The sequence below is a fragment of the Corvus hawaiiensis genome, chromosome 1, assembly GCF_020740725.1.
Source record: "Corvus hawaiiensis isolate bCorHaw1 chromosome 1, bCorHaw1.pri.cur, whole genome shotgun sequence".
In the NCBI taxonomy this organism is placed as follows: Eukaryota; Metazoa; Chordata; class Aves; order Passeriformes; family Corvidae; genus Corvus; species Corvus hawaiiensis.
Window position 1 is genome coordinate 65536237 of NC_063213.1, and position 25255 is coordinate 65561491.

Consider the following 25255-nt stretch of genomic DNA (forward strand, 5'->3'; position numbering starts at 1 on the left):
TAAGAGAAACCGATTCTGTCATGAGTGTGGCCCTTAGCAAGGAAAGAGCTCTCTGCAGTTCAGTCTGGAGCAGCTCCGCTTGACTAATTTAAGTGCGGGGGTCACTGAAGTGATAACAGCATTTCTTGTTTTCCAAATGTAGCAGGTGGACTGCAGTGACTCTCCCATAAGTGAATACTGTGACTTACTGCACTCTGGTAACTTTCACCTGCTAGGTGACACGAAGTCCTCTGAAAAGCCAGCAAATCCTGAAGCAAACAGGTCAGAGTGTCACATTAAACAGCAGGCAAACAAACCAGATAATTATGTTTTTCTTCAACATAGAAGATATGACAAAACCAACACTAAGCACATGGCAAGAATTTTTGTTCTTGGGTCAGTCTGTCCACACTGTTTCCTTTGATCGGTATGAGTTTTTAAAGAAAGAAAAAGCCAAAACTACTCACAGGCTGATTCTGCCTGCTTTGCCCACCTCTTAGGAAAGGGATACAAAGAGATTTACACCTCCTGTCTGTGCAAGATGCCTCTTGGCATGGAAGGTGCTACCATAATCAAATAAAGCATTCTGCTAGGAAATGCTAAAGGTCTGTTGCTTTCTTGAAGGATTAGAGGTTACCTAACAGGAATTACAAAGAAAATGTTACTTCCACTTAAGGTTCTCAGTGAGATATATTCTTTATTAGAATTACTCTCAGATTATTACACTGCTGAAGGAAATAATGCTTTTGCTCTACACATCTTGCCTTGTTCATACCCTTGTATCATCATAGCTATTTGATTACTGCTGCTACTCTTGTGTATTACCACTTTCTTCTCTGCCCTACCTCTTTCTTTCCATATCAGCTTTGTAAAGGTGAAAAATTACTATAAAGAGGAAGTAATTTCTTTCTTTCAAATACCTCCAGACAACTTAGTATCTGCTTCACAAGATGACACAGAAGTTTACAAACTACATCATTATTTGATCAATAGAAAAAACTGTAGTGCTTTGGTAGCAATACAAGGGGAATCTCCCCAAGCTTCAACATGGACGGCGGAGTCAGACTTCACAGAAAAGATTGTTCCTGGGGATGCCTTTAGGTGTATGTAGGGATGGCTCAGAAGGTGGCTACATGTGGGTTGTGAGGCAGGGATGAAGGAGGTCACACCTGGGACAGAGGTGTGACTGAAGGCTGTTTTCCGAGTTAGCTGAGGCACTGATTGCTTGGTGTGACAGCCTGGACCACGCCTTGCTGGCTGCGGGTCCGATCTGAGTCACACTATGAAACGTGGACTACACAAAGCAGTGAGAAGGGCAAACCTATTGCCAGGAGTTATTTTTATTCTGAAGTTGTGTCTAGGATGATTTCTAAGCCAGCAGGTCATAGTGAGAGCACACTACAACACGCAACTGGTAGAAACCGTAAAATTTAATGATAAGCACCTTTCTGCTGTTATTGTATGTTTTTCACTTAAAAAAATTACCAGCCTGGGTTAGTAAATTTTTAAATTCCTAATAAGCTAGAGTAAAAAGTAGGTAGCAGATTTAAATGCTCCTGAATTTATGAAGTAGAGTATACTTCCAATATCTGTGAAAGTTTCTAACTTCCATTATTTCTACCAGATTTTGTACTGCTATTGTCAAAACCTTTTAGATTTCTAATTATTTAGGCTATTATTTAAGCATATACGTAAGTTCTACTGTGATTAGGAGGTAACTTTCTTATGTTTTTATATAATTTGTTGAATTAATTGCCTTAGTTATTTACAAGGAAAGCAGCAAAACAAATAAAAGCTGCACTCAAAGACTGACATATATGTAATAGATGTCAACTATGTATTGTGTTACCAGTGTAAAACAATTATGATTGTAAAACAGTGGCATTTTGCGTAAGTAAGACATTACAAACTCAACAATACCAACTCAACAAATTAATTATCCCGAACAAGGAATTATTATCTCTTCTGAGCTGTTTCAAGGGAAAGTACATTGCTTTGTGCTCATCAGGATCTAAAACCTTTAAATGTTTCCCTTTTCCGCAACAGTTAATCCCAAAGTGACTCAACCAGACAATGGCAACACACAGAGGCACGAACCCACTACATTTCTCCACAGTATGGATGCTTTGCTCTTTTGTAGTCAGTGACTACTGCCTATTGCTGTCATTTTTATTTCTATTGCTTTACATTTCTGATTAGTTTTCATTTTCATTTGTGAAGTAACTATCACATGTATCCAACAGAGAGGGCCAGACCATGTCAAAGTCAAGAGAAGTGTTTAGAGATCCTAGTTGGCACAGTCTTGCAATTCAGAACTCTATTCCTGGTTCCTGGTGTTACAATTATGTAACATCTGGCCATAAAACTATATGGGATGTCAATTTACTGTTGTGAAAAGAAGAACACTTACCTTTATCAAAAATTTCTTTCAGCACGCCTCGTTTTATAAGCTCCTCTCTGCTTTGCCTCATTGACATTTTTCTTTCCAAAGCTGTAAGCAAAGGATAAGGGTCAATATAAATAGAAAAGAAGGGAAATTATTGTTTTAAAAGGCTCCATGCCTTTTAAAGGCATTTAAAAAAATGCTCTTTCTCCTCTTCAAGTCAGTGGCAGTTTAGCATCTCGAAATAAAGGCTACTGGCAGTCCAGAGAATCTGTCTGCTGCTGTAGTGTGGCTGTTATTGACAGAAACGGTGATAGACTGATTTGAGGGCATGTCTGCACACCCATTGCTTGATTTTGACACATGAGCCAAGCATTTCTGACTTCTGTGGAGAATTAGAGACAGCAAAGGGAGAAAAAGGAACTTAGTGCAGAAGCTGGAGAGGGAAGGGTAAGAAAGAAGGCAACACAAAGGTTCAAACCAAGGAAAGATGTGGCCAAGAACATGGCCACGGACTGTATCCAGGCTGTGGAAGAGAATGGAAGCCAAGGCTTTTTTGCCACTTCCTCCAGTGAGGGCAGATCAAGGTGTTTGGGACATTGCAAAAATGAGCTGTTTAATAGAGCCTTCTCTTCCCTGGAGTGGTGTTTTCTCCTAAAGAAATGTAAAGGAGGGAAACTCCAAGAGAGCCACTGCAATTTACACCAGATCTGAACAGCTCGAATTCTGTATTGGCTGCTTGGAGACCGTGGTCACTGAGGCAGCAAAACGACAGATAGAAAATACATGTTTCTTTAGTGCAGGAGTAATTAAAACAATGTCCAATTAACCAAAACGCCACAAAGGACATGCACGCAGGCAAAGATCTGAAAGCCAGCAAGCCAGGGGCACATGAAGGGATGTGAAGGAGTGGCTGTGACTGCACCCGCTCTGTGAGAAACATGCCTGTGCCTGCCAAAATAGAGGCACAGTCAAGGGCAAATCGCTTCTGCCATATGCTCCTCTATCAGACCCAGCACAGATGCATGCACACACAGATGAACTGAGACTTAGCATCCTCAGCCTGCCCAAGGCAGATTTAAAGCAAAAGAAACTTGGAAACCCTCCCTCCTTCCTCGAAAACAGGAGGGTGCAACCTTTCTTGGTACTGCTCTGTGTTGACTGTTCTCACAGGGACACATATATCTGGTGAATTAGCCATGCCTACACCGGCACACTGCGCTCATTGCAACTTACTTGCTGCCAGATACTTAGGGCTCAGTATGAACAAGGCCAGCTCTGCTTCACTCTTCTCCATAGGATAAATTTAGGCTTCCCTGCTTTTGAAATCAGTTTTGAACACATATTCTTTGGGACAAAGATGACCAGTATGTACAGCCAGAAGCTCATTAAAAACCCTGGTCTCCCCAGGGAGAGACACACTGTCTGAACTTCAGCATGGATCAGAATTAAGGCAGGTCCCTTTGCTGAAGCACAAGGCCCCATTAACCATTAACCAGCCACATGATGCAGTTTGATTTTGGAGGTTGTTAACATAATAGCCATAGCATTTTCCAGAGTGCCTTAAACCCATTTGAAGAAGAGCTTTAGGCACCTCAACTGACTTTCAATGAAACACTGATTTCGAAGTTTCTAATATGCTTTTGAAAAAAAAGGCCCAACAATCAAACTCTGGAGTCACACTGCAGACTTCTCCCCATGCTGCCTTTTCCCTGTGCTGAGGGGTTCTTGTTCTGGTACATTTAAAGTAGTTAAAGCTTTTTCCTTTTCCTCCTTAAGAATAGCTGCCCTCGGACCTTCCAAAAAAAGCCAGAATAAGATGCAGCTAATTCCTGAGCCTTCTCCCACTAAAGAAATTGTTAAAACTCTGAGTTTAAAGAACAATTTGGTGGCACCCAGCACCTTTTCCAATAGGTCTCAAAAAGTGTAATTTTCTGTTAGAATATGCAGCAAACTGAACTTGCTCTTCAGTGGGAAACCAAGCTGGGACAATCAGCAGCAAAGCAGCAGTTTCTGCATATAGACAGCAGCACTAACCCCAGAACAAAAGCACAAGCAAATTCTATTTCTCTACTTGACCATAGTGAGCTAAGTAACTGATCCACATCTTACAAATTCACTGGCATCCGCCTGGGTGCACTGACTCACCCTCCTGCTCAGTCAAGAGCTGGTTATGCAAGGTAGCAGCATCACTACTGACTTCATGGCTAGGAGGTCCCACCACATTATCATAGTACTGGTAAGAAACACAGTAATTTTGCAGACTAGAGTTAAGGCTTTTGGGGAATCAGGTGTTAAAAAGGGCTACTAGGACATTTAGAAGAAGTGCAGGAGTGTCTCTTCCAAACCAGTAGCTGAGGAAGACCCTCCAGGAGTGACCAAGACTTCTTAAAGTAGTGAACTATTTTTGCAGTTGCAGAATTTCAAAGATAGAATATCTTTGGATATATTTGGAAGACTGAATATAGGCTTTTCAGATACTCCCTATTGTAATCTGCTTGTGCTCAAGAATGAAAAACCCACAACCCTCAAGCTGAAGCTCAGACAAAATAAATTTTTTCAGTTTCTAAATCCTTTCTAAGTAGGTACAGGACTTACAGTATTAATTATTTTCCTACTAAGCCAGTTTAATTAATAAGATATTTAGAGGAAGGGCATGCTGGGCTAAGAGCAGCACTGAATGATAATAACAGATGTTATACTAAAACTATGGAACATACTGCCTTTCTTTAATACAATTCTTCTTCCCAAACAAGTGTCGTACATTTAAGAGCATAACCTGCTATGCTACTGCTGATCAGATGGGAAAAAATACAAGCACTTAGATGCAGAACTCATTAGGATCTAACAGCCTGAACAATGAAATGCTGTTCTTGGGCTGGATTTCTCCAGCAAAGATTGCTAGTTCTTTTATGAAGGGTTTTTCTTTTCAAGCAGAAAGCTGGTATAAAATAAATTCATTCACTCTCCACTGAGAAGGAATCCATTCACAGCAGAGGATAAATATAAACCTTTGAATTAATCCTTGATTCATGAGAACTGTGTCAATTCTGTGATGGGAAAAAATGAAATATAATTAATATTTAAGAAAAGATGTATTACTTCATTAGTGATTTTCCTAGGTGATTAACCTCATTTTTTTTTCATTTGTACAACCTTCCAGGAGATTAGAAATAAGCATTAAGCCCTCTTTATGGGATCTACTTATGCCAGAAACTAGTTACTGTAACAAATTCATCCACTCTCCAAGAAACTCTCGGTTACTAGTTTATAGAAATGAGCCTATGTGTATCTTATGGTAGAAGTGTACAGATTTTGCCAGTGTGCTATGCAGTACTCTGTTTCTTTTATGCTTTGATGAAGAAACAGTGGGAAATGTTTTTATTAATGTTTCTGAGCTGGTATTTTTGAACTTGTCCCTCAGGAGCAGCACCCCTCTGCTGTTGAAGCAGAGTTTTTCTCTGTGGCAGACCCATTAAGATCAGTAAAGCCTTGACAGGGTCAGGAGGAGTTCCTGCCCCTCCATTCTGGAAATCAAACACAGTTTTGTCTTTATTCCTTTAATAGGCTGCTGTGCTCCGTGATGGCAGCGGTTGTGGGCTGCTCCTCCAGCTGCGAAGGCGAAGCTCACCGCTGCCTCTGTGCCAAGCGCTTCTGCTGCTCCACTAACCAGCCAAAGAGGAATTTATGCAGTCAGGAAAGACAATCTTTCTGTCCTCCCATCCTTCCCTCCAGGACAAAAACATCTCAGATGAACTATTCCAACCTGCATCTATATGAAACAATAATAAATTAATAATAAATATTATTATACAAGATAACAATAAACTGTCCTCTTTTGCAGCAATTGTCATGCTGCTGCTTAAACCAAGGGACGGACTGAATAAACAAGTCCTGCCCTTTTCATCTGACAACTGAAACTAAATCCCAGTCTGTGCTGGCCAGTTGGATCTTAAACTTACTTTTTTTCTGACGTTGTCCTTGGCCTTTGTCTTAAAAATCACTGGGGGATGGTTTCCATGAATTCTTCCTTTCAAAGGCCACTATAATTTTCATGATGATTTTAGAAAGCAAAGGTTGCTAAAGGAAGAAGCTGAGAGCAGAAGCTTTCTGGTGCATCAATTATACTTGCTTTCAGTAGGAATCTGCTTTGCTAATAATTCAGATCTGAATAATTAGAAACAAGCAAACCAATTGCTTTGCACAGTGTTTAGATAAACAACCATCAATATTTTCTTTAGATTTATAAGGAAGAAGAGATTTTCAAATGTGATGGATTATGTATTAAAAAATGTTACATCGTCTTGAAATTTTCCCAACTATGTAGGCTTTCTTAGAAATCAAATGGAGCAGGATTCAGCTGATACAAATTATTACAGTGTGGGCTTCTGCCTCTCAGTTGGCCTCCTTATATATTAAGAACAAGTCTTGGGCATGATTAACCTCAGACTAATGTAAGAATCTAAACAAGGCTGAACCGCACCTTGGAAGTGCCTGTGAGGCTTCACTGACTGTAAAGGAATCTAAGATAAAGATGCATAAAAATAAGGCTGAATATACTCCTGAAATCAAAATTGATTGAAGAGAGTAGTTTTAAGAAAAGAAATGCTGCTGTAGATGAAAGTCTTAGACATAGCTGAGGAAAATGTAGATGTGCCAGCTCACAGAGAGCTCCATTAATTTTGGGATTGTTTTAATAGCTGTGGCATGACACCCAGCACTGCTGCTGTGAGCTTGGGGTATGACCAATGCCAAAACATAGCTTGGTTGAAATAACTGTATTGCTTTGCTCATTGCTAAATATGAATTTTGCTTGGCTTCAAACATGCATGTGTCTCTTGAAGCCTGAGGAAAGTAAAAATATTCCAACAGGTTTCTGAATCTTTGAGATTTAAAGTTCTTTACAGAAGTTTTGAGTATCTCTAATACTGGGTTTTCCTGCAGCAGTACTATCTACAAAATCTAATTCAGACAGATTACTACCTAGACAGGATCAGGACCCTGTTTTTGTCTGTGTCTACCCATGACATTCCTTGTTCTGACTCTAGCCTAGCACTGCCATTCTATGAGATAACATAGTCTTCTTCTGAACATCAGAAGGAGAAAAATAAGCTGGCAGAAAAGGTTAAGCTTGATTCTAAAAAGTGTATAGAAATACCTCTCCAAATCAGCTGACCAAATAAACCACCTTCAGTATATGAATCACTTGGAAAACTTCTGTGGCATGTGCTACGAGACAAACTAATAACACAGAAAAACCCCACGGCATTGATGCCACACTAATGCATAACTCGAAACACTCTTTTAAGTGAACCAGGATCATCATTATAGAGGTGGAAAAGTGAGGTACAGACAAGCTGAAACAACTTGGCGTGTCACCTGCTACACCAGTAGCAAAGCATTAACAGCACCTGTTTTGCGACCAGGGGCCAACACTGTAGGCCAGGAAACGACCCTTCTAGACTTAAAATTTGTTACTGTAATCAAGGCAAATAAAATAACAGGAAAAAGAGGCAAAAGTAAAAATAAACCACTCCTTCCCCCTCCCCCCCCCCCCCCCAGTGATTTATTTTATTTCATTTCCAGTCTTGCAAGTACAACTGGATTTATTTTAGATTATGACTATGTAAAAGCATAGAGAAGATGGTGTCAGGGCATCCTGCTTCCACTCAAATTCGGACCAGCTCAAGACAATGATCCATTTCCAGTTAGCAGCACTGGACTGGGAGCATGATAAATCTTCACTTGTGACAGGTAAGCCTTTGAAATAACACAGTAAAAATACACACATTCCTTTAAGAGGGCAGGTAAAATTTCTAGTTACTAATCGGAAGAGTTTAGGAGGTATAACAGTTGGCTCACCTGGTAACTGCAGATAAAAATTCAATCATCTCTTCCTTACTGATTGAGACAGAAAGTAAAACTGGGGAAGAAGTGAAAGCAGCCTTAAGAAAACTCTAGACTTGTACTGACCATTACTACACTAAACTGCCAGAGGACAGACTTGGGAGAAAAGTGGATGCAAAGTCAAATCAGCAAACACAGAATTGCAGAACCTAATCAAAACACTGCAAACCACACTAAGTAAGATCACAATACAGTAACACAATTCAGAAATATAGCATACAACCAGAAACTCAGCAAACACAAGGAAAAGCAAAAATTATATCTGAACAACTCTACCATGATAATTTTTAATTCCTTCTGTACTAAAGAAATCCAAAAACAGATGGACTGTATTTTTTTTCATACAGAAGGACTGAAAAACATCAGTCAAAGAAGGTGTCTTCCCAGGGAAAGGACGTCACTTCAATAGATCCAAAGAAACCCAACATAATGGATTTCACAGGCAAAGCCGAGAGAGCCTGGCAGAATATGAATGCATGAAAATAGGAGATAAAACAAGATATCTTGACAAACGTAACAAAAGCTGTGTGTTTGAAAAAAAGCCCTAAGAAAGTGGAGTTGAAAAGAAAACAAGATTGTAGACACCTTACGAAAAATGTTACCACCCACAGCTGCCCAGCTAATAAACAGCAAAACAGAACTCCACTGTGTTGGTGAACTGTGATAATCTATCAATAGGATTTTGGAAAGACTCGCATTTTTATACCTTTTATACATAACTGCTTTACTAGTCACACTTGAGAAGTTAGGGAGACTCTCAGAAAGCCAACCAGAAGAGAGAAAAAATGAAGAAAATGCATTTCTTTTGTTCTTCCCTCTGAATTGCTGCACAGTGTTTTCATTAATTCCTAGGTAATACTAGGTCAAGAACCGGCAAGCTGAGCCACCAACAGGTATTGCTTTCCACAGCTTCATGAAAAAGGAGATTCTGTATCTTAATTAAAGAAATTTGCAACAAGGTAACAGCATATCTTAACGTACACCTGCTCTGCAAATACAGTGTGACTGCAGAGTGAAAAGCCGTAACTTGGCACTCGCAGACTTCTCAATTTAGGCATCAAGAACAGTAGCGAGGAATTAGAAGGCTTTAATCCAAGCAAGAAATCTGGCAGACTAGAATAGCCCCTGCTTAAGTCCATACTGGTACCAGCACCCTATGTATGCTGTAGTTATGTTAAAGGTAAATTGACCATAGTGATTACCACGGTTCTTACTGCAATGAGGTTATGTCCTAAGCACCAGCAGAAGGCAACTGATGCAACCCTTATGGTAGGAGATCCATTTACATTTTCCCAAATGATGGCTTCCCCAGTGGGTGTCCATGTAACAATGTGTGCAGAAGGTGTAGTATCAAAGGAACACTAAGAATATGGGTTCCACACATCAAACCTTTGCAACCGGACAAGATGAGTGATGCCATCTGAAAAAAATACGTGGGAACATCAGCAGCAGTTGTACATCCCAAGGAACTTTTTCCAAGTGACTCAACTTGCTTTAGGTACCTTGCAGTCTCAGATTTCTGTACGTACAACAGACAAAAACTGTGCTAAAAGCAAATGGGTGAAGAGCTGGGTGAGATATCTGCAAGGTGTTTCCTTTACATCTGAGGAGATGGTTCCCAGAATGATGATACTGCAGTAGGGATACTGCAGTGTCATCTGTAACAGCAGAAATGTCTATTTGCAATATTCTGCAGCATAATAGTTCAAGGGACCTTCCTCAAAGCAAAAACCATGGTGGGCATTACTTGAGTAAGATAACGACTCCTGTGACTCTCTGGAGAGTTCTCCCCATAACAGAGTTTACACACGGCATAGAACTACCCAGGCAAGCTGCTGCTTTTGGATTTGCTCCTCATCCAACAACCCTTCCAGATGGCAAAATACAGAGCACAGTTTACATAAAGATGTCTAGCAGATGTCAGGAAACTGGATTCTTCAGAGTAACTTTTAAAGGTGAAGGTGTCAGCTTTCCTGGGTGGAAAAATTTTGAGACAAAACCAAAACAGTGGCAGGCTGATGATAAGAAAGCCAAAAGAATGCTTGGACAGACCACCTGGAGATGACAACCAAGCTACTTGGCCAGTATTTGGTCCCCTCGTTTGCCAGCTGGGGGGATCACCTCACTGACAGAAAAGAGACCTGTACTTGGTAAGACAAGCAGCACAACTCTTCCTATAGCAACAGCCAACTGCTGTGTAGTTTTACAGCTTGAGTTTACCTTACACCTGTAACTTTACAAACATGTATTGCCTGGTACCCACTGCCAGACAGATGTGTAAATCCAGTGTTTTACTCCCTAATAACATTCTATTTTGGCTACACTGAAAAAAGCCTGCTCTGCTGGATGCTCCTATTTCACCAGAAAGGGATTTAAATATATTTAAAATATATCTGCACATTATTCAAACACTGTTGAAGTAAATTACAGTTTTCCACTTACACTGGAATAATTAGTATACCATAGCCTCCCAAACTGACACAGAAAATAGATGGGGACTTGTTTATCTGTGTCCACATGTACCTCTACTAAAAATAAATGATACAAAGCACAGCTTGTGACTAAGAAATACCTACTTAAATCTGAAGTTGGCTTAGCACCATTTTGAGAGAGATGTTATGAATATTTCATATACTTCTCAGAAACCATCACTACTGTTGTACACCCAGAAAATCTTGACTAAGCACACACAAATTAAAAATGCATTTGTTATTGGAATGAACTGGCATCAACCCTTCAACACAGACCTCTGTTAGGAGCCAAACAGGAAATAATTCATTTAATCCTTGATTATAGGAATGACTGAATCACAAAGCAACAAACACTTCCTCCAAAATAAGAAGATTCTTGAATTGCAGCTGTCACACCATCCAGCAATTATATTTGGATGATATTTCCAGCCTGTGCAATGGCACTAGCTAGCTGGTACATAATGCTGAAAAAAACCCCAAAGTGTCTTTAACGCCAGCGCCTTATCTCCCAAAATAGTGCAGTCTGCTTTCTGGCTTGGTAGCTGATAACAATTCAAGTAAAGGCCCACCATGCAATTTCAGCATGTTTTACACATTCAGAGTCCTGGTTTGACTTTTTTTTTTTGCTTCTTTGGGGTGAAAAGATAACATTCCCAGATGGAGGGAAACTTTCCATTATACACGGCAGTCCTCTGGAATCAACAGACTGAAAAAGGACCAGACTGTGATTTCAGTTACAGTAACATGAATGCAGAACAGCTTCATGAGAATTTGGCACGCAACATCCTGCTTGTAGTATGAATTATTCCATTATTTCAATAGGAGATATCTTTAGAAAAAACCACCAATGATGACATTGTTTTATGCTCCTCTCCAGCAAATGTTGAAGACATTTGAGGAAATAAGGCATCTTTACTCTTATGTTATCTTAGTGCTTTTTGTGTGTGTGTGCAAAAACACAGTACTGATGCTTGTCTGGGATGTGGAGACAGAGATGAAGATACAAAACATGTTTAGATGGTAACAGTTTTGAACTGAATTACTGATATAAGAAGCAAATTTGAAAAAGAAGGCAAGAAGGACAGTGAAGTGAAGGAAACATGATAATAGTCTGGACATTTCTTACAGTGTAATCACATTATAAATGTAGATAATATTGTCAGCCTCATATCTCAGTATTCAAGCATAAGTACCCCTGCTTTCCAGAACCTAATAAATTTTCTTTGTTCATTGTGTAGAAAACCAAACAGAAAATTCATAGAATCATAGGTGATCTAAGGTTGCAATGGTACTGAAGGATGAAGGCCATGGTAAACAAGCCAAATATCTTTCACAGCAGTGCTAATCCTGAAGAGCTTCAGCAGAATTGCAGAGTGAAACTCTTCTTTACAAGGAGCTGTGGAAGTCTAAGTGAAGTGTCACTTGGAGAGCTTTTTAAAGAAATCAATAAAATGAAGAGAAGCAAGCTGCCAAGACCAGACAGTTTTTTTCCTAGAGTTCCTCAGGAAATCAAATATGAACACTGAGTGACATGTAACCTTAATAAGATAGAAAAGTGGGAGATGGCAAATAGAAGGTCGCTATTCTTTAGAGTCTGGAAGTCATCTGGGAATTACAGACCAGTAAGAAGCCTGGTTCCCATACCACCAGTCTAGCAACAGTTACATAGAATAAAGCTAGAAATTGGGAGACCTAGAACAGAAGAGAGATGAGAGAAGAATCATCCTGGGTTTGAGGTGGGAAATTCATAGAAGTCAATGAATAAGGATGCTTGTTCCAAGTTGGAGTCTTCAGAGTTCCAAAACTCCTACATTAAGGTCATTGGAAGAATTAAAATTGCATTAGATGCTCTAGTGGAATAACAACATGTAGAAATCAAAAAGGAATGCCTCATACATAAGCAGAGGGATGTAGCACTACTCACTGTCTTCTTCAAAAAACACAGTTTAGAAAGGTTGACAATAGGGAGATGACAAAATTTGCTGACTGCGGTCTAAAATAAGGCTGACTGCAAAGAGCTACAAAAGTTCTTATGATATTAAATGACGTGTGACAAAATTCAACATTGATAAGAGCAAAAAAGACATTTGGGAAAAAGCAGCCCTAACTCTACACACTTAACAGCTATATTAGTCATTCCCACTCAGAAGACAGTGCTTGGGAACTCTGCAGAGAATTATTTGAAAACATCGTCCTAATGCTCTAGGCAGTAAAAAAAAGCAACAGAAATCTGAAATTACTAGGAAATAAATACAGCCCCTTTGTGCTAGTGCAATAGTCTACAGCTAACCCAAATCTGGGTACTCATCTCCAAAAGGATACATCAGAACTAAAAAAGTTACGAAAAAATGAAAAGAGCATGACTAAAGGAATGGGGTATCTTCCAGAGAAATAAAGAATAATAGCAGAACTGCATTTTTTTTGTCATCTCTTCTTTTATAGCAAGGTCCTGGCTCCCCTGATATTCACAAAAATACATGGTAACTGTCATCTAGGCTGTGCACTGCATAAACCAGACCATTCCGTTGGAGGAAAATCAAGGCACAACACAGGACAACATCAGTACACATATTCTACACACCCTCTGGTGGGAGCTACACCAGACGGGGCTTCCTTGGCCTGGCACAGCCTTTCAGAGAATCCCCACAGCCCTCGCATGCTTCCAGACCCAGAGATCGAGGGGAAACCCATGCCATAAGGGCTTTTGCCTTCTGGATGCATGAAGTGGCCTTTGGCAGCGGTGTGAGCTCCTGCCCTCACGCAGTGTGGTCATGACCTGTTGCTCCAGGTCGGGGCCATTACCAACACAGAGAGATGCACCACCTGCCCCCGGCACCACAGGCCACGCTGCAGCAAGCACTGCTGCAGCAAGGACAGAAGTCAACGGGGAACACAACAGAGGTCTGTAACACCATGAACAGTCATTCACTCATTCATGAAAGGCCAAAGATAAAGAGCACCCAACAAAAATGGTCAGGGTGCAACTGAAAAAAAGGTGCTTTTGTGTACAGTGTCTTTTTTCATTGTGGAACTGTCTGCAAGAGGTATCTATTAAGGCTAAATTTGGCTCCAACAACACAAACGATAAATCCACATGGCTTGATTTGGATGCAGCTTTTAGCTAATGAATTTCTGAGTGCTGCAATCTGATTTCTTAAGTCAGGAGTCAGATAAATAGATGCTTACCCTGATTCTTCCATGTAACATAACCACTGAGTACAAGAAAAGATACTGAACTACCATGAGTAGTTTGAGCCACTGTGTCTGTCCTGGAGTATATTTATTTTTAAAACACGTGTTTAACGAATCAGGAGAAAACACCCTCGATCCCAACACACAAAACTGTTCAATTATCTAATTGTAAGGAAACGTGCAAAGGCAGCTGATTTGCCTTTGAAAGAAACTTGAATTTTATCTCCTTACCATGCATGTCAGGGGATTTTTCTTGCATGATTAAATCAGACCTGTTAAGTAATACAGGGTTCAACATACTGACATCTAAAATTACAAAACTGGATTCAGGTTTCACGGCCTGTGTAGTGCTGGTTGCAAAAGTAGCTTACTAGCTAGTGTGTCATGTGGGCTTAGAACCCTTTTACAACATTGGCTTCAGGAATTTTCACTCATTAATTTCAGAGAATACTAAGACTTCTTTTATTTTACTTTGTTTCTTTCAGTTCTAGGAATTACAAGAGCGTGTGCTGTATTTCATGTTGGACAAATCTTAATTATTATTAATTGCTTTCTGGCAATGCAGTACGTGGAGTGACAGTGGAATGTGAACCTGAAATCTGAAATTCTTCCCAGTGTTGGGCTATGACCTGACTGCAGATGGTTTTTTAACAGAGAATAAGGTCGACTTGTTCTGCAGACTTTGACAAATACTTCATAAAAGAACCACAGAAATACTGCAAATAACTGCTCCGTGGCAATTACACATTGGATCAAAGGTGACACTACCTAGAAGTATTTTTCTGAAGATTATCAAAATGCCATGATGTTGTTATAAATGCCTTAATTAAAATATTACTGCTGTAGTTTCAAATTTCAGATATAAGTGAAGAAAAAAATAACCATTTAGTGATTAACTCTACCTAAATATTCTTCTGTTCCAACTTTATCTTGGCCTTTTTTTACATCTGTAAGGTTTGGATGATTTATTTTTGTGAAATTTCACCTCTTTCTATTGCATAATAGCAATAGATGTCAGTCTATTTCTACCATCATAATTAGTTGCTGTGGAGATGGCTGAAATACCATGAATTATTATAATTGCAAATGAGGAATAAGCAGCAGGAAAAGATGACATTGATAATGTGCAAATATTGCAAGGTTCCTTGAAACTAGTTGACTACAAGATATTTTAATTTGCCATAGTAATGAGGAGGCTTACAGAATAAGGGGGTGGTGTACATTTCAAATGAATACACTGTGAAGAAACATGACAGTTACATATGATGGCATCTTAAATTTAGCTTAATGCTAAACCAAAATTATCATACAACCCACACATCTTATGATTTTGTTACATATAGTTGTGCTTAAGGCCTATAGAAAAGCCATTTGTGCTATTCACCTTTATTACTATGAGGCAAAAAAACCCACAGCAGTAATCCATAAAATCAGTAGGTGTTATCCTGAACTAATCTTCTTTGGCAGATAAATGAAGGAGAAACAGGTGTTCAAGTATCTGCATGAAAAGCAGCTAGAATTATCCCTTTGACATCGTTCTTTAAAAGGCAGGAATCATGCTCTATCTTCCACTGGAGACTAATGAACCTCTCGCAGGGAGAAAGGACTAAGTAGACAAAAATAAAATTCCCGATGTAATTTTTTATAGCAGAAGTCCTTTACATTGTGTTGTCTTTTGTTGCAGGGCTGCCTGGCAGTCCAATCTCACCTCAGAGCTGCATTAAGTGACTGAGTGTAATGATGCTGCCTTCATACAGACACTGTGTGCACTACCAAAATGACAGCATTATCAAATCTTCGCCTTTTCTGCCTCAGTAGCATGAAGTAATTGCCCTGAATTGAAAAAAAAATCCCCAAATTACACTTTTATGAAGAAACAAACTTTTAAAAGCTTGACTGAGCTAAATATTGAGTTAAATACTCTCTTACGTGTTGCGGTTCAAAGCTAAGTTGTTGCGTTCTGAAATATGAAGGGGAAGTGAGAAGCAGTTCTCTGTAAAACAAGATTTCTTACCCTTTCTGAGTACAGCTGAGTGACTGATATCAGAAATATATTCCCAAGATTTCCAGGCCATTATTTGGATAGCTTTTTAAAAACCAAACAAGTCTCCTGGCATCTTATGAAGATGATAAAGACAACTTATGTGATGGTTGAGCTCCACAATATCAGTGTATTTTTACTAATTGAGCAACCAAACAGCAAGTGTTTTTGGTATCAACAAAACTCCTCAGTTCAAAGACATTGGAATGGATTCTGTAAAGGTGAACCAGTACATTCCATTCTGACCCACCCTATGTTTAGAGAGGAGTTCTCATCAGCCTCTTAACAAGGCAAAATCTGAAACACGCTCCTCTGCTGTCTTATCCATCTATTGCACCTTTTCAAGGCACTGTTGCTGACACAACAGTCTGATAATTAGGCTAATTTGACGTGAAACCTCTTGCTTTTAAACTCAGCAGTTAATTAAACTGCTTAAAATTATAATTAAATAAAATTAAATTTAAAAAATTAATTAAATAAAATTAAAATAAATATAAATCTGAAAATGCATCTGGTTTGGAAATCCTCTTCTCTGTGTTGGTCAAACTAAAGACTGCACATCTCCCATCCTCTCATAAAGGCTGGGTAGGATGTGCAGCGCCTACTTTTTAGTTCTACATGGCAAATAAAACCATGACACACAGCTGCATATTGCAGTATTAGGCATCGATACAGATCTGAGGGATTTGCTAGTAACACTGAGAAAAGAACAAGTTCTACCCAGCACTTTTTATACATCCAATTCAACTGAGAATTATAAGCCTCCTACCGTTACATGTAAGAAAAATGCAAGAAGAAAAGACAAGAGGCAATGGACAAGTTGCAGCAAAGGAAATTCTGATCAGATACAAGCAAAGTAAGTCCTCACACTAAGTGTAGTCAAACGCTGAAACTGGTCTTCCAGAGCCTTCATGTCTGTCCCTTGTAATATCTGAAAGGTGATTGAGAAACCTACAGAAGCTCCAGAGATGGCCCTGCTTTCAGCAAGGTTTGCCCAGATGTGCTCCAGATATCTTCCAGTCTGTATCAGTCCATCATTTCCACTGAACAAAGACTGCAAGTGCTGTTGCATGCAGAGTCATGGCACACTGGTGGATCATTCTGATAGCACGGACTGCTGTTGGATGTAGTGTGACACCAGCAGGTCCCACTGCTTTGGCACTAAAGGGACAAAAGCCTTAAAAGCTGCACTGCTATCCTTGTGTTTCTTTGCGTACAAACAAAACCACATCACTTCATTCCAACTGAAATGAACTCAAGCTATGCTTCTTTTCAAGTCTGAGCCTCTCCTGTACTGCAGCCATACTGCAGAACACCATATGCATCCCAAAGGCATCAACACCACAGATTCCTCTTGTCCTTTCAGCATCCCTGTTGAACACAGTAGTGACAATCTGGTGCACCCTGCTCTATAAGAACTCCAAGTTAGTAATCTTAGAGCAGAATACACATAATGTTTAGAAAGAAGAATATCTTTAATCTCAGTTATTGCAAGTTTTAATTAGGTTTAAGCCTGATTTTTGAGTATGAGATTCAAGCTACTATTTTAACAATAAATCCAGAGAAAAGCAGAAAATCAAAAAGATTTTTTTTTCCCCACCTGGAATTCAGATGACGTTACAGTGGTTTTGAAGGCTGCATCTAAGAAAGCTGAGGGCTAAACATGGTGGAGGAGATGAATGTATGAAAACCACTGTGTAGTTACTGCCTGGGCTTTTTTTGTAGGCATCTCTTGTGTGCTGTTTGAAAAGCAAAACCCTGCAGGACTTACAATCTGCTTAGCATTATCTTACATATTTTGGACCTCAAATAGCCTTTTTTATGTTGTTTGTTAGACCTCAAGGAGGAGTCAGGAAGGTGTGTCTGCTAATCACAGAACTGTAGAATGGTTTGGGTTGGAAGGGACCCTAAAGATCATCCAGCTCCAACTCCCCTGACATGGGCAGGGACAGCTTCCACCAGACCAGGTTGCTCAAAGCCCCAAGTACTATTGAAGGAAAATATTCAGGCAGCACTATACATGGAGCGGAATAGGACATGCTCAAAACAGGCTTAGTGTCTTGGCAAAGGACAGAAGATAAATAAATAATTATGATTTTATATTTGCAGAAAATTATTTAATGACTCTGCATTTATTTAGCCAATTGATAGATATGGATATGCCAGCTGGCTTCCCACCATCTCAACATATTATAGTGAGTTCTGACTTTCTTTCAAGAGTAAAAATAAAGGCCTGACTTAGGTAACTAATTACTACAATCACAGAACCAAATCCCACTCTCATTACCTTTTTTAATCTTAGATGAAATTATTCACTAGAGTTCACATGCTTACTGCAGATATAAATTGATACAGCAGGGTGCCCATATTTTTGCATTACTTAATTTACTCTAAACAATAGTGTAAGTTGACAGTTTAAAAAATAATTTCAAGAACAAGAATCTTTTCTTAAATAAAAAAAAAATCAATTTCTGTTGCCTGCCCTATTTGAATTTTTTCTTAGTACATAAAAAGTTCTGAAAAGAGATAGAGGCAATCAATAGCTTCATACTGTTGTTTTCATTCCATCTCAGAAATATTAGCTAAAAAGGTGCTTGCTTAGCTCTGGTTTTGTTAATGACCTTTTAAGGGATTGAAATGATATTTGTTGTGTAATGTAGCTGGACTTCGTAAATTTGCTCTCTTTCCCTGATGAGTTAATCATATATGTTTGATTGATGCTAGGAAAACCAAACTTTTGCACAAATTTGGGAAACATTTTTTTGCCACTCATTTCTAGAGAGGACAGAAGCTGAGATACTCAGAGTAACTATCTTCTGGAGCGGATAAAAATTGGCAGCTTCTACATGCATGAGAAAACACAAATATAAATGCATAATAACCTCCATCTTCCTTATAAATGTAAGAAAATAGAAACAGAAGTGGTCCTTCCATTGAAGGTCACTTTTACCAAAGATCAGACACCAGAGCTGAAAGGAAAAATGTATGATGCATTTGATTTCCCACATTCTTTATAAAGAAGAGGCAACTTTTTTTTTTCAAGTGACTTTTTGATGGTGTTCTGCTCCATCCCTTTCTTTGGGCCTGACAGGCCGCAAGAAGAGCAATCACAGTAACACAAGCATTAGGTACAGGCTCTGACAACCACATCAAACTTAAAAAAAAAAAATCAATTGACACATTAAAATTGCTTTTGGTATTATATCTTTCATCAGAAGGACAGTAATACGTCCTGAGCCAATATAAACAGATTACTCAGCCACCTCTGAAGTGCAGCCAGTACTGGGGTGGGAAGCAATAATTGTGATGTGCTAGCAAACACAGCACTGCGACTCTCGAGGGAAAGAAAAAACCCATCATCAGTTAAAATTTCAGGGGCGAAGAACAAATGGGGAAGGCTGAAATAATTGCCCCAGGTGGAACTAAATCCAAAGGCTAAGTAAGTGTTCTTGTTTTTGAGGAAATTTCTAAGTTGTCTTCACTGACTGAAGTAGTTCCTAAAGCCTGCCTTCCTCTGAATCAATCCTTAGGAGAATGATTTTCCTTAGTTCATAGTTTAACTTAGAGAATACAGTGGATTCTGTAGGCAGTCCCTAACACTTTCCAGAGCTCTGCTGGTTTCCCTAGAAAGAATGTAAATCCCAAGGGACAAAGAAACATGAAGAACCTAACCTTCACTATGCAGTAAGAGTAAAACCTTTCAGAGAAGCGCAGACCCTGCATTATAATATCCCTGTGCTGAAGTAGGAGACCATGCTCCTCTTCCCTATGGCTTGGACCTGAACAAAACTGATCTACAGTGGACACGTACACTGATAGCAGCTGCAAAGGAAGTTTTTACACCAATGATGTGCAAAGGCAAGTGTACAGAACAGATACCAGAAGCTGGGAAAAAAAGAAGACCAGTTCTGGCTTAGATATTTTTAAGAGCTTTTTAAAACAAAAGCTGTATATTAATTTTGATAGAGAAAAGATGAGCAAAGCCTGTCTGGTGAAATACTGATTATTTATGAATTTGCCCTTGACAGAATTCATCAGCTTACCATGCTTGGAAAGCAAATATCTTGATAACATAAGAAAGTTTTCCAGCTTTTCCCAAAGTGTGTGTGTAGGAAAATATGATAAGAATTCAGCTTTCTAGAAACTATGAATAAATAAATATATAAATATGGGAATTTTCCTTCTGGCCAATTTTGCTAGTAGACTATTTTGCTTTGCATACTGCTGTAGTCCTTTAAATGTATCCTCATATTCACATGGAACTGTGTGCTGTAGCTTTACTCAAAGTGAGTAATGAAGAGCACCAGCATCAGCAGGAGCTCATTGACTGTAGGCTAATTTTTCGTAAGAGAAACATGAGTTTGCTTATTTTGCATGGTGCGAAAGGAATATGAAAGAGTTGCTCATTAACTTAATCACAAAGATATGGCATAGGGCCAGCTTTTCTTATACCACCAAAACTGGCAGACTTTTAACCACACTTCTACAGTGGAGAGGTGATGTCTTCCTCAGTATCACAGTAGTTACGTGGCTTTAAAAAAAAAATTAGAATTATTTCAACATTTTGCTGAAGAATACTTCCTCAAGCCAGTTTTTATGAATAAAATAAAATACTCCCTTTAAACTGTAAAATCCTGCAGCTTTGGAATCTGACAAGAGGAGGAGTCTGTCTTAAAGGCTAATTGTATCCAAACAACATTATCAAATCCCAGGTGAGCTAGGATCTTCTTACCAGGAAGACCACACCTATGAAGAATCATTGTTTCTTCTCTCTTTGCTCAATTTGTATTTTTTTTCAGGAAGATGTTCCTTTCTCATTCTTTGATTCTTCTCCTCTCGTTCAGTCCCTGAAAGCATGCAGTAACTACATACAGGCTGACTGGAGAAGAGGGGAGGAAATTGCCTTGCCAGGCTGATAAAAGTAGTTGCTTATTAGCTTTGGTAAATCTGGGGTTGAGTACTCATTTTTTTTCCCTGACTCCCCAGTTTTTGTAAAGTTCCATGGGGTTATTTTGCAGGACTCATAAATTACAGCACAACCCAATTCTCTTACTCTGTGAGGTGCTGTGCTGTAATTAATAAATCATTTGAATTTCAACAGCAGCTTCTGTCAAGGAAGATCAAAGATCCCAAATATTATAGAAGTGTGTTAACATCCTCTCTCCCTCATACTATTCCTGTGGGAAATCTAAGGCAAACTCCACATCTGTGCTTGATCCACAGATGAAGCTCCCTCACTTCAGCAGCTAATGTCAGAGGATGGAGAAGCCTGCCCTCCTGCCCCATAGATCTTGTAGGATGGAGCATCATTGCTCTCTGCCCCACAGATCTTGTAGCAATAAGCACCAGGATGACTGCACAATACGTCTGCCCCCCACAAAGCCCTCTGTTCCTTAAAAAGTGGGAATACAACTCGTATTTTTACTACTACTCTCAGCTGATAATTTGAGTTGTGATTCCCATAATTTCCAGTGGATGAAGGAAATATTTGTACTGGTGGAGTGGTTACCATCATTATCTGATCACTTTGTTGGTTGGATCCATAAAGCTGGCCAATAACTCAAAAAACAATAGGACCTACATCTCCAACCAAACTAGTTCCATATACCCCCCAGAAACAATGGGTTTGCAGGAGTAACTCTTTTGAAATGAAAGCACTGTTTCATTTGAAATTATTGAACTTTGGTAAGTAAAAATATCAGGCTCACTCTGAAAATATTACAAATGCTATCTCTAAATGTACAAGGAAAACATAAATCTTGCTGGAAAAACTGAAACACGATGTTTTTCACATGAGTACTCATTTAAGGGAGGAAAATAAGCCTTTAGCCTTAATAAATTCTGTTGCAGCTAGCTGAAAACGATCATCTTCCCTACAGACTTTAACATTTGTGATGACTTTGCTTTCTCCAGTAGAATTTAAATGAGGAAGAAATGGCTTCAACATAAATAAATAAAAAGTTTAAAATGTCTAAGAAACTCTTATCATCAAAGACAGTTGATTTCAGAAATACCTTAGCAAGCCTCTTTTTAATTAGAAATATTAACCTTTCTGCTTGGAAATAAGCAAGCATCTTATAGCAATACCCTCAGATAGGTTTGTGATGAGAGGTTCACTTAAGAGGAACCCATTTTAAATGAGACAAGAGATAAGGTACTGTCCTAATATGAATTGCTTTCCTTTAAGATTACATTGCCTTCACCTAACATTTTTATTTAAAAAGACCCTGTCACGTATCTCTGTCTGAGTATGAATGCTCAGGGCAAATGCTCCCACAGTGTAATTTACCACTGAATTTAAGGAACCGAATAATGACAGATTTTATTAGTCCAGCAGAACAACCTTTAGATGGGTTTAGTTATCTGAACTCTGTTCATCAAGGACATTTTGTAAGTGGTAGAAGGTCAAACTCCTTAAAGGCAACCTCCTTTCACTGGGAAAAAAGCACTCATTATTTCCCTGTCTGTAGCAGTATTACTGGGGTTGTTAACAGAAATACTCTGAAGCATTATAACCATGTTCAACTGGACCAGGATCCAAGTCCACCAAGACAAAAATAACTCAGCCCAGCTTTCACCTGATGTCACCTACGATTTTTTTTCACTTAGAAACAGCAGACCTTGCTGATTATTAGCTACAGCCCCTTGCCTTGTTTTAGTACCTACTAACGAAAATATCTTAAGCTTCTTCTAAACTTAAACCCATGCTATTTTGAATAAATTTATTATTATCCTTCCTGACAGAATGAAGGCACACAGTTTACATCAACACAACTGTTGCAATCCCTTTTTGTGTTGAAGCAAAAGAATTCAGGAAAACAGAATGTTTTGAAATCCAGAGAGAACGTTTCCCAAAAATCTTACCAAAACAATCTCTGGGACAGAGACATTTAAGGGCTCTGGAACTTGTTTTCACATTTTCATTATAAATGCCATCTTTTTGTTAAACACCATAGCATTTATCTTCTGGACTGAGCTGTGTATATCTGCACTAAAGTTTGGACAACAGGGAAAGGGCACTAAAGAGAACAAAAAGAACATGAAACTTTGTCAGCCAGGTTGAGCCTGTCCTAAGTTTTATACTACCTTTATATGAAGATGCTCCTTTTGCCTTTTCAGTGCTGGCTGGTGCCTGCTGGAGCACATCTGTTCACCTGTGTCCTCTTCTCTAGACTTTTACACTTTATGGGTGAGGATGAAAAAACTAACGTGTGTTCATTGCCTGCAGGAGGTCACAGACCTGATTTTGCTCCAGGACATTGTTGAGGGACAGGCACAGAGAGGAAAGAAGTGACTAAATCTTACATGGTTGCGTTGGTGGAGCAAATAAACCCTAATAATCTTCTCCATGCCCCACATCAGGAATCTGCTGCTAAGAAAGTGGAGATAAGCTCCATCCCACATTCTTGAGGGTCTCAGAGAAGTACTTGGAAGATGAACAGCGCTGATTACAACAAAGCTCGGCAAAATACTGTTGTCTCAGCAACTGGATCAAGATGGCCTGGTACCTGGAGCTGTAAGTTTGAATCTCCAATGCTTGCATTGGGAATTTACACTCTGCAGCCCTGAAAAGGCTAGTAAATTTGCTTATTAGCAACCTAACATCATTATCTGAGTAGAAATGTATTTCAACATAAAGCACAATGCACTGGTGATCATGCCCATTGGGATGACTGATCATGGATTTGATGATTTACTAGAAACACCACTAGACTTACACTTTTTCAGATGTTTTCCACGGTTCTTGAGGAAAACAGGACTAAATAGGGATGAAAGGGAGGTAGCTGCTGACAAAGCTACTTTAGAGGCAAGAGGTACTTTTATGAGACTGTACATATATGTGAGACCCCCCTCCCATCTTGGTATGCCCTCCTGAAACAATCTGTCTTTAAAATGTGACAAACAGCTAAGCAAGCATTACATAAAAGATGTTGGCAGACTGCTTTTTTTTTTTCCCCTGTAAACTTTTGCCACATAATATTAAATACAATTATAAAGCATTCTCCAGATTAAATGTTAAAAAGGTCTAATGCTCCATCTTTTACTTCTGGCAATGAAGAGCTTTATCTAATTAAAGCCTTGAGCTGAATGTGTCTGCTGGTTCTAATCCTCAGCAGTTTTATTGTTAAGTTATGCAATCCTAATTAAAGATAATTTTAGACAACAGGAAATTTTAATGAGAGAAAAATATACACAGTGTCCTTGTGGGTCTATTTAAGAATTATTTTTAAGGTTTATTTTTAGCCAATCGTTTTCCATATATAAGCTACAACTACATTCCCTCAGAGAAATCTCTCCTTTTAATATTTGCTATTGTAGTGCTGTCACTGTGCGTTTGCAGTTTGAATGCTACTACCTAAAATCAAGACTCACTTCAGTGCTGTTCAGTACATTAAAATACAGTGATGTAACCCACAGCCTGAGCTTCTTGATTCTAGAGTTCAACTGAAAAGGTCTTAATTTTCAAAAAGTATAAAATATCTACAGAGTCTTATAACATTCTCCGATAAGCCATCTCACAAAATATGAGTGCTCAAAAACACTGTTTCAGAAAACCTAAACCACAACACTCCAGAGAAAATACATTTCAGTTTTATTTTTAGGAAGTGAAGAAAAATGTCATGGAATTTCATCCAAAGCTAGCTCTCAACACCATGCTCTCCTTGTGAGGTGCTGCAGAGACACTAATTTTGGTAAGAGTGACAGAATTATTGTAACTGTCAGGGAAACACTTTAGTCCCCTTAGGGCACTCAAGAAGACCTAGCTCTTCGCCTGCAATGATCTAAGACCACAGCCAGAACAGAACCAGGGGAAATGAAGCAGAAGATATATAATTTCTCTTCCAGTATACCATCTTCTTATTTATACACTAAACAGGATTTCAAAAAAAGAGTACTGACAAAAGTTGAGCTTGATGTTATTATTCTGTGAATGACAATCACAGTTGGAGATAGGGATCTACCAAAAGAGATTCTAGATGGCTGCAGCAGGGAATAAGGGGGAAATATTTGCCTAATTTTATTGTCCACTGTGGTGAGTGCATTATTGCCCAGAAAAGTAGCTGCAGGGGCTGTGTCCAGCCCTTTGAATTTGTAATACAAGCGTTACTGGCCTGAAGGGGGTGAAAGTTCTCTAAGAAGACAAAACTGTCCTCTTGAATGCACTTTGCCCTTCTACAGATGCATGGCAAAAACTGTCTGCTAAGAGCACGCCTAAAGCAGTCAAGTTTGCTGCTCTCTAAACTTAGCCCGCATGCAGATTATCATATTCCTATTAGCCTA

The 25255-nt window shown here is 39.0% G+C and overlaps 1 protein-coding gene across 9 annotated transcripts in view; it reads right to left on the bottom strand.

Moving 5' to 3' along the window:
• Positions 1–25255, bottom strand: part of PHACTR1 (phosphatase and actin regulator 1) — a 307511-nt gene that overhangs the window by 74869 nt on the left and 207387 nt on the right. For 8 of the 9 annotated variants that reach the window (XM_048308907.1, XM_048308880.1, XM_048308947.1 and 5 more), the window contains one exon: positions 2390–2470. The exons of the other annotated variant lie outside the window; for it this stretch is intronic. In XM_048308907.1, coding sequence (XP_048164864.1) covers positions 2390–2470 — 81 coding nt within the window. The remainder of the gene's footprint in view (positions 1–2389; positions 2471–25255) is intronic. 9 annotated transcript variants of the gene reach the window in all.